At 50.7% G+C, this 9860-nt stretch overlaps 1 protein-coding gene across 7 annotated transcripts; it reads left to right on the top strand.

Annotated features, from left to right (window-relative positions):
* Window positions 1-453: 453 nt before the first annotated feature.
* NPY1R (neuropeptide Y receptor Y1) lies at window positions 454-9602 on the top strand. 7 transcript variants are annotated; one of them, XM_072773812.1, is made up of 3 exons: window positions 454-553; window positions 6913-7753; window positions 7858-9602. In XM_072773812.1, exons 2-3 carry the CDS (start codon window positions 7058-7060, stop codon window positions 8308-8310), a joined length of 1149 nt encoding a protein of 382 aa, XP_072629913.1. In that variant the 5' UTR covers window positions 454-553; window positions 6913-7057; the 3' UTR covers window positions 8311-9602. The 7 variants fall into 7 exon arrangements, with proteins under 7 accessions (XP_072629913.1, XP_072629920.1, XP_072629915.1 ...); XM_072773819.1 differs by lacking the exon at window positions 454-553 and adding an exon at window positions 1969-1988; XM_072773814.1 differs by lacking the exon at window positions 454-553 and adding an exon at window positions 2246-2298.
* Window positions 9603-9860: the final 258 nt, after the last annotated feature.

Genomic DNA, 9860 nt, shown 5'->3' with positions numbered 1-9860 from the left:
AATAGAGAAAGCGCACCGTGGACGGCGTGAGCCGGGCGCCGCGCTCTCCGTGGGGTCCTGCGGCTCCTCCCGGGCCCGGTGGGCAGGGGCGCGACCTGGGTTCCCGAGTGGGGAGGCCGCGGGTCTGGCAGGTGCCCCCGGGCTCGGGGCCCCGGACCTGCTACTTTTTTTTTTTTTTTCCTTTTTTTCTTTTTTTTTTCTGTTTTGGGTAAGGCCGTCCCCCGATCGCTTTTAAAACGAGGGACGGACCGGGAAGGTCGCGGGGCGGGCGTGGGCCGCGAGGGGGCGCTGGGCCGCGGGGCGCGGGGGCGGCGGGCGCGGGGCCGGGGCGGGGGCCGGGGGCGGGGGCCGGGGCCGGGGCCGGGGGCGGGGGCCGGGGCCGGGGCGCCGTCACGTGGCCGCGCGGGGCGGAGTCGGGCCGCGGGGGCGTCTCCTGCCCGCGGGCTGCTCTGCGGGGCGGGAGCGGGAGCGGGAGCGGGAGCCGCGGTGCCTGCGCGCTCGCGGGGTCGCCGTCCTGCGGCTCGGGGCGCGGGCCCGGCGGGAGCCCCCGGAGGTGAGTTCCGGGCACCCTCGGGGGGACGCGGGAGGAAGCGCCCAGGGCCGGCGAGAGCGGGGACGGGGACCCCGAAACGTGCACGCGCCCCGCGGTGGCCCGGGTCCGCCCCGCAGCGGGGCTCGGGGTGCAGGCGGCTGGCGGGGTGCTGCGGGCGCTCCGGGGCGCTCCGGGCGACCTGCCCCCGCTGTCTCGGCGTCCTCCCGGCCCGCAGGCGACCCGTCCCCTCGTCGGCTCTCCGGCCGGCCCTGCCCGCGCTTCTCCCGGCGCTTCTCTGGAGCGGGGTGCAAGGGGGGTGCGCGGAGGGTGCCCGGAGGGTGCGCTGGGGGGTGCTCGGAGGGTGCGCGGGGTGTGCGCGGAGGGTGCCCGGAGGGTGCGCTGGGGTGTGCGCTGGGGGTGCCCGGAGGGTGCGCTGGGGGGCGCTCGGAGGGTGCGCTGGGGTGCGCTGGGGGGTGCTCGGAGGGTGCGCGGGGTGTGCGCGGAGGGTGCCCGGAGGGTGCGCTGGGGTGTGCGCTGGGGATGCCCGGAGGGTGCGCTCGGGGGGCGCTCGGAGGGTGCGCTCGGAGGGTGCGCTGGGGGGTGCTCGGAGGGTGCGCGGGGTGTGCGCTGGGGGTGCCCGGAGGGTGCGCTGGGGGGCGCTCGGAGGGTGCGCTGGGGTGCGCTGGGGGGTGTTCGGAGGGTGCGCGGGGTGTGCGCGGGGTGTGCGCTGGGGGTGCCCGGAGGGTGCGCTGGGGGGCGCTGGGGGGCGCTCGGAGGGTGCGCTGGGGTGCGCTGGGGGGTGCTCGGAGGGTGCGCGGGGTGTGCGCTGGGGGTACCCGGAGGGTGCGCTGGGGGGTGCTTGGAGGGTGCTCGGGGACTGCGCTGGGGGGTGCTCGGAGGATGAGCGGAGGGTGCGCTGGGGGGTGCTTGGAGGGTGCTCGGGGGCTGCGCTGGGGGGTGCTCGGAGGATGAGCGGAGGGTGCGCTGGGGGGTGCTTGGAGGGTGCTCGGGGGCTGCGTTGGGGGGTGCCCGGAGGGTGCGCTGGGGGCACGCGGGAGAGTGCGCGGAGGGTGCTCAGGGAGGTGCGCGAAGGTGCGCTGGGGCTGCTCTGGGGTTGCCGGGAGAATGCGCTGAGGGTGCGCGGAGGGTGCGCTCGGAGTGCGTGGAGGGTGCGCGGAGGGCTGCCCGGAGAATGCGCTGTGGGTGCGCGGAGGGTGCGCGGGGTTGCGCGGAGGCACCGGTCGTCCGGACGGTGCAGGGGGGGGGTCCCCCGGGCCCCCTGGATCCTCCGCGCCCGCCGCCCGCGCCGCACCTGCCCCGCGGGGAGCCGACGGAGGCGAGGGGCGGGCTTGCCCCGGGGGGGGGGGGCGCGGAGCCGAGCGCAGGCTCCCCCCGCCCCGTGGTCCCGGCGCCTGGGCCGAGCGCAGGCTCCCCCCGCCCTGGGCCCCGAGCCTCGGTGGGTCCCGGGTCCTGCGCTCGCAGCCGGGCGGCGATGGGAGCCGGCGGGCGGGGCTCGGGCGGGCGGCGGTGCCCCGCGGCCCCAGGGCGCCCCGGGGGGAGAAGGTTCTAGGGCCTCAGGCGGGTCCGGGGGACTGACTGGAGCTTGGGCCCCGCTCGCCGTCCCGGGGCTCGGAGGATTCTTGGGCAGCCCGGTCCCCGCGGGCGCAGGTGTTCCTTGACAGATGGGCGCGAACGGGGGGGGGGGTGGGCGGGGAGGGGGAGAGTCGGGCGGTTCCGCCGGCGCCCAGCAGCGAGCAGGCGGGCAGGTAAGCGGGCAGCGGGGATTTTCACGGAGCCGCCCCACTGGGTTCTTTGGGGCGAGCAGGACGGAGCGGAAAGCCCGGGAGGGCTCGGGGAGGCGCGGGGGCCGTGCGGTGACCGCCTGCAGGTGGCGGCGCTCGGCCCGGCCCGCGAGCAGGTGCACCGGCCGCCGACTGAGCGGAGCGCGTCCCCGCTGGAAGCCCCCGCGCCCAGAGCAGCAGGCGGCGGAAGGCGGGCGACCCCGCTGGACAGACAGATCCCCTCGGAAGGCGGCCGGCGGGCTCGCTCGCGGGTGATGTATGCAGCGTCTCCACCGGTCTCTCATGGCCCAGGGCAGCTATATGGAGATTCACTGAGATTTAACGGCCTTTAATTTTTGCAATGTCTGCGGTTGCATATCTGGTTTTAAATATTGGGATAGTGGGTGTCAAATCACCTTTTTTTTTTGCAAAGATATATGCGAATTCTTTCTCGGTGATGTTTTCGGACAGTGATTCTTTTTCCAAGTAATCCTCAGGTGGGCTGAAAATGCGCATTTTTTTTCTCCAATGCAGAACTGTTTTACCCAACTGGAATGACTACCAAACATGCACTTAGAAAAGGAAGCTTTGCAAGCATTTAAAGAAAAAAAAAAGTAGTTTACATTTTCAGTGTAGCTGCTAAGTCAGTGTCTGCTTAGAGAGACATTCCTGTCCATCAGATATTTTTTCAGAGGTATCAGAGTTTCATTTCGGTTTTCAGTAAAACCATCTGCAAGGAGCTGCCTTTGTAGCCCACACGTTGTAGATGAATTTTGTCAAGATAAGTCAATGGATGTAAATTTTCTATTTTTCTTCCTTTCCACTATAAACACCTCAGTCTGTGTCTCCATTATCTCTAATCTGGATTATTGTATTTGCCTTTTAATGAATCTCCCTACTTCTTCTCTTTCCTACCTTAAGTCTGTTGAAAACAGCAGCTAGAGTAACAATTTAAAACAAGCCATATGGAGGCGCACGGGCAGGTCAGTCTGCCTTTGGCTCAGGTCATAATCCCAGGGTCCTAGGATCGAGTCCCACATTGGGCTGTCTGCTCGGCATGCGGGCTGCTTCTTCCTCTGCCCCCCTCCCTGCTTGTACTCTCTTCCTCTCTCTCTTTGTCTCTGAAATAAATAAAACAACCCATACAACTTCATGCCTCTACCAAAGACTCTCCGGTGGTTCCTCGTCTTTCCTAGAAAAAAGTCAAACTGTCCCAGGGAGTAAGGCTTTACATAATCTGTTCCTCTTCTGCTTACCCTTTGTAATTAATTTTCTACTAGGCTGTCTCTTATTTATTCCACTTATCGTTGCTGTTTAGTACGCCAGGTACACTCAAGCCTCAGGGATTCACCTTTGTTCTTTCCACTTGGGATGCGGTCCCTGACGTATCTACACGGCTTCCTCACTCACCACTTTCAGGTCTCAGCTCATACGCCACCTCTTCCAGCAAGCAGGGGCCTTTCCTACCACCCAGTAATAAAGGGCAGCTCCCAACAACCCCAGAACCCCTCTTTGCCTTATTTTTTCTGTCTGATACTTATCATCTGGCATATGATCCCTTTTATCAGTTTATATTTTCTTGGCTTTTGGTCCACAAGACCAGTAAATCAATGAGAAGGTCACTGTTGTCCCCAATAAAACCACGCCCAACACAAAATAAGTGTTCAGTAAGTATTTCTCAGATGAATGAACTTTCTTTCAGAAACAATTCCTTTGGGATCCCTGGGTGGCGCAGCGGTTTGGCGCCTGCCTTTGGCCCAGGGCGCGATCCTGGAGACCCGGGATCGAATCCCACATCAGGCTCCCGGTGCATGGAGCCTGCTTCTCCCTCTGCCTATGTCTCTGCCTCTCTCTCTCTCTCTCTCTCTCTCTCTGTGACTATCATAAATGAATAAGAAATTAAAAAAAAAAACAGAAACAATTCCTTTTTTTAAACATAAAAATGGAACATTTTCCCCTATCTACCCGACCTCATAAAATGATTATTGTAGTTAGCATCCATCTTGCGCGTAAAGGGACTATGACAGAGTTCAGAATTAATTCACACAAGAACCTGCTATTCCAGCCATGCGCCTGCTATGTCAGTCAACACGTTTTGGTTCTTTTTTTTTTTTTTAATTTTTTTATTTATTTATGATAGTCACGAGAGAGAGAGAGAGGCAGAGACATAGGCAGAGGGAGAAGCAGGCTCCATGCACCGGGAGCCTGATGTGGGATTCGATCCCGGGTCTCCAGGATCGCGCCCTGGGCCAAAGGCAGGCGCCAAACCGCTGCGCCACCGAGGGATCCCCACGTTTTGGTTCTAAATCTAGTATTTGCAAGGTGCTATGAGGTATATGCACTACTTATCTTAAAGAGCTTATGTTTAATTGGGAGGAGCCAGTTAAGGATTTAAGGGCACCAAATGGTAGAATGGGTAGGATTTGGATTGGTGGTGAGACAGAAACACCCAGCAAGGGCAAGGGCAGGGACAAAGATGAGTGCAAGAGGCTACAACAGGCTGGGAGGCGCTTGGTGGGCTGGGGAACAGAGCACTCACAATGGGGCTGTTGGAGCAGGGAGCGAAAGGCAAAGGGCAGGAAAATGTAGAGGTCTTCAAGGGTCAGGCTGAGGATTGCACTCCTGTGTCTTATTCCAGAATACTTCCTCATCTGGTGGTGTGTAGTGACAGGGAGCCGTGAGAAGTCAGAGGACAGAGAGGATGCATTTGCCTATTATGCTAGTTTTACTTTAAAAAATGAAGAGAAACTCACAATTAACCAGTAAGTCATGTTGAATATCTTGACAGCAACGCGAGTGGGAAGTATGGTGCAAAGATTTTCTTGAATTCTTCAGTGAGGAATTTGCAAAGAAATGTTCGATTATCGCTGACTTCTTCAAGGTTTGTTCTCAGACCCTAAGAGCCAGAGATTATTCTCTCTGCCTTTGGCATCCTTGAGAGAAAAAAGGGTGACGGCTGCATGAGTTCAGGAGCCATTATGTGTTACTGGTGGTTGCACAGAGGTGGAGAGAGCCATACTTCTAAAAACATTTACACTTGAAATCATCCTTAGTGTTAACTCTTCCATTCTTACTAAATGCTAGAAACCTTTGTTTTTATTCTTCAGCTTTATAAAGCCAAGTTGTGGTTTTATAATAAGAAACATCTCATATTCTAGAAAGCAAAAGCACTCAAGGAAAGGTTCATTGGAGAGTGTCGCTTAAAAGGCAAATGTTCATTAAATTTCTTTTCTCCTTTGAAATGGAAGTAAATCTGCATGATTTTCTTTATTCTCACATAAAAAAAGACGTAAGCGCAATTCCCTTTCTTAACACAGGCACAGTGGCCTGTTAATTAACATAAGAAATCCCAAATCTCATATGTTTATTTAGCAATCTCAAGGAAATCAGATTTTTTAAAAAGGAGCTTTTAATCTCTAAAAAACCCACTGTCTGCACTTTCTCTTGCTGGTAAGAAAAGAGTCTTTGTAACGCAAAATGCTGTGAAAGATCAAAATTACCACTAAAATGTAGGTCCCTGCACTGAATCAGTATTAAAGTCGAGTGGGGAGGCAGGTTATTTATATGCATAAAGCCTTAGAAAGCCTTTGAAAGCTTCTGACATATTAATAAATTCTAGAATCTTAAAACTAGAAAGAACCTCAGAGTTAGAGCCTGTTAAATCTCCTACACAATGCAAGAGCTCCCCAAAAGTCTTTTATGTAGTAGCTGCAAACTTTGATGTCTGGAGCCCTCCGTAGTTTTTTGCAGGCACTTGATTTCATTTGATTAAACTTGTGTTCCTCATAATTGGAAATTGGTTTTGTTTTGTTTTGAGCATGCACTGTAGTGTACTTGCCTTGGTCGTATTTCTAACTTGTACAGTTAGATTTTGTATCCTAAGCCCAGGTCCTTACAGCACATGCTCCCCATTCAGACATGAGAAGACGGTCCCTACCCTTCCTAGTCTTTTCTGGATTAAACGTCTTCTGTGCTTCCCACAGTCCTTCATACGACAGAGGTTTGATGTTTGACTCTACTGATCATCGCCTTTTGCGTGACCTCGTGCTAAATAACGCCTGCCTTAAAGAGCAGTTGGGTGTATGGTGGAGCTGTTAGTACGACTTAGTGAATTATTTCATGTCTATAGTAAGAGGAAGAATTCGGGAAACTTCTGTTGTTTTTCTTTGTTTCCTATCTTATGTGTTAATCTGTGCACTAAAATTTTTGTGACCCACTCATCTTTTTCCAATGTTTAGGAATCTGTTGATGTGTTTATTTGATTTTTTTTTCATTTAGTTAGTTTCCTTAATTTTGGTTTATATAAGACTTGGGACATGAGATTTATGCACACCTGACTGATTTACAGGCTACTACATTTTGCTGAATCAAAATGTAGTAATTGCAAGTCGAATTAAAAATATTAGGAGAGGTTTTTTGTTTTTTTGTTTTTTTTTCAAAATGTTTACACTGTCTCTGCTCTTCTAAAAAGATGTTTATGCAGATTACATTTTGTTTCTTTATTTCAGTGTCTTCACTTAAAACAGTACTATGCGTCAGAATTCATTTGGACTGCCCTCGGTAAAATTAGTAATGCCACTGGTCATTTTCTCTTTTCAGATTGTTCAGTTCAAGGGAATGAAGAATTCGGAATAATTTTGATAAGTGGATTGCAATACGGAGAATAAGCTGAACATTTGATCTGCTTTGAAGAATCGTATTTCCCCTTTGTCTAGAGTAATCCGTAACAACCAAACCAATCAAAATGAATTCAACATCATTTTCCCAGGTTGAAAACCATTCAATCTTCTGTAATTTTTCAGAGAATTCCCAGTTTTTGGCTTTTGAAAGTGATGATTGTCACCTGCCCTTGGCCATGATATTTACATTAGCTCTTGCTTACGGAGCTGTAATAATTCTTGGGGTCACTGGAAACCTGGCCTTGATCATGATCATCTTGAAACAAAAGGAGATGAGAAATGTTACCAATATCCTGATTGTGAACCTTTCCTTCTCAGACTTGCTTGTTGCCATCATGTGTCTTCCCTTCACATTTGTCTACACCTTAATGGACCACTGGGTTTTTGGTGAGGCGATGTGCAAATTGAATCCTTTTGTGCAATGTGTTTCAATCACCGTGTCCATTTTCTCTCTGGTTCTCATTGCTGTGGAGCGCCATCAGCTGATCATCAACCCACGAGGGTGGAGACCAAATAACAGACATGCTTACGTAGGTATTGCGGTCATTTGGGTCCTTGCTGTGGTTTCGTCTCTACCTTTCCTCATCTATCAAGTATTGACCGATGAGCCGTTCCAGAATGTAACACTTGACGCGTTCAAGGACAAATACGTGTGCTTTGATAAATTTCCATCGGACTCCCATAGGTTGTCCTATACAACTCTCCTCTTGATGCTGCAGTATTTTGGCCCACTCTGTTTTATATTTATTTGCTACTTCAAGGTAAGAAAACGTTTCCCCCTACCGTTTCCATTTTAACCTTCTTTCCACAGAATCCCGTATTAAATTAGTGGTTCTGTTTGAACTTTTTTCCCCCCTCTCTGTAGATATATATACGCTTGAAAAGGAGAAACAACATGATGGACAAGATGAGAGACAATAAGTACAGGTCCAGTGAAACCAAAAGAATCAACATCATGCTGTTGTCCATCGTGGTAGCGTTCGCCGTGTGCTGGTTGCCTCTCACCATCTTCAACACTGTGTTTGACTGGAATCATCAGATCATCGCCACGTGCAACCATAACCTGTTATTCCTGCTGTGCCACCTTACGGCCATGATATCCACTTGTGTCAACCCCATATTTTACGGATTTCTGAACAAAAATTTCCAGAGAGACTTGCAGTTCTTCTTTAACTTTTGTGATTTCCGGTCTCGGGATGATGACTATGAGACGATAGCCATGTCTACCATGCACACAGATGTTTCTAAGACTTCTTTGAAACAAGCAAGCCCAGTCGCATTTAAGAAAATCAACAATGATGACAATGAAAAAATCTGAAACTTCTGTAGCATATGGTCCCAGAGGACAGCTGTCTAAAAACAAGCACAACTTACAACATACTTTCATTACCTGCTCCCCCAAGGAATGAGGTTGTAATCATTTAAGAGACCAAGATTCGCTTGTCTTGCTTTCTGCTGCTTTTATTGTAGCTGTCGTAATTACGCTGGGACAAAAATGTACGGGCTTTGGAATCTTCTGGCAGGAGTTTCGACCAGAGGTCCTTGAAGTGCTTTTTTGTAAACATCTGCATATACTACACTTTTATATTCTACTCGTTGGAATGACATTTCTTTAAAATATTACTGTTGACTGACTTTAGAGGCATTACGTCTGATACTCATTAGATCGGGCATCCTGATTTGATTGCATTAGATGGTCACTAGATTGGGCAATCCTGATGTGATGACACACATCATTTCAGGCTGTTACAAAGGTGACAGCATGCAAAAGCAGCATGCAAGATGTGCAGCTCAGCCCATGTCTTGCATACCCACAGTCCAAAGTCATTGAGGAGTGGTTTGCATTTTTTTTCTTTTAAATTTAAAACCAGACTTAATTTGCTCCTGATTATCACTTAAGATAAAAATGCATAAAAAATACTTCTCAGCTGTGAATATCATGGGGAATTGGGCCACCCACAAGAATTAAGTGGGAAAGCAGTTCTCTAATTTCAAAACTATTTTGGTACCTGACAACCAAAGGATTTCAGAGTAATTAATTTAACAAGCAAATTAGTATCGCAGCAAATAGTTGAATTATATTCGTCTGAATCGGCAAGAGGTTTTCCATTCTTCACAGACTATTCAGTGTTTGTCGAGCTTTCTAGCGTAAATATATATGTGACTCAACAAGCGTTTCCAGCTTACAGTATACAAATACACAAAGTGTATTTTCCATACATCAGTGCCTACATAGTAACTCATTCTTAACTTTTTCAATGTCCGTTCCTCAGAGAAGGACACCAAAGTATACTGCTAAAAGAATGTTCACCCTGGCTAGCAGGAATAAATACCTGAAAACTGAGAACACTTCATATAGCCCATATTAACTTGTATAAACCGTGTGCCTTGTGGAGTCTTACGAATAATGTACTTAATAGAGTATGCAGTGGTTGTGTCATGTTAATATACTTACTTTCCTGCATTCTGTAATTGTGATTGAGCCTCAGAATCATTTGGAGCAAAGATATGTTAAAAAACAACATATAACTTTGGTGTATTATAGAAGTATTAAATGTGTTTGATTTTAGAAGGGCAGACATTTTCTTTATTAAAATGGTTTTTGCTTTTTCTGAGTAGTCTCTTCTATGTCCTTCTAGTCTTTCTTCAGTTTCTCTTTTTTCTTTTTCTTTTTATTTATTTATGATAGTCACAGAGAGAGAGAGAGAGAGGCAGAGACACAGGCAGAGGGAGAAGCAGGCTCCATGCACTGGGAGCCTGACGTGGGATTCGATCCCGGGTCTCCAGGATTGCGCCCTGGGCCAAAGGCAGGCGCCAAACCACTGCGCCACCCAGGGATCCCTCTTTCTTTTTCTTTTGGCTCATAGT

The sequence above is a fragment of the Canis lupus genome, chromosome 13, assembly GCF_048164855.1.
Source record: "Canis lupus baileyi chromosome 13, mCanLup2.hap1, whole genome shotgun sequence".
Classification (NCBI taxonomy): domain Eukaryota; kingdom Metazoa; phylum Chordata; class Mammalia; order Carnivora; family Canidae; genus Canis; species Canis lupus.
The sequence above is the reverse complement of the archived record's forward strand: the minus strand, read 5'-3'. Positions and strand labels throughout refer to the sequence as shown.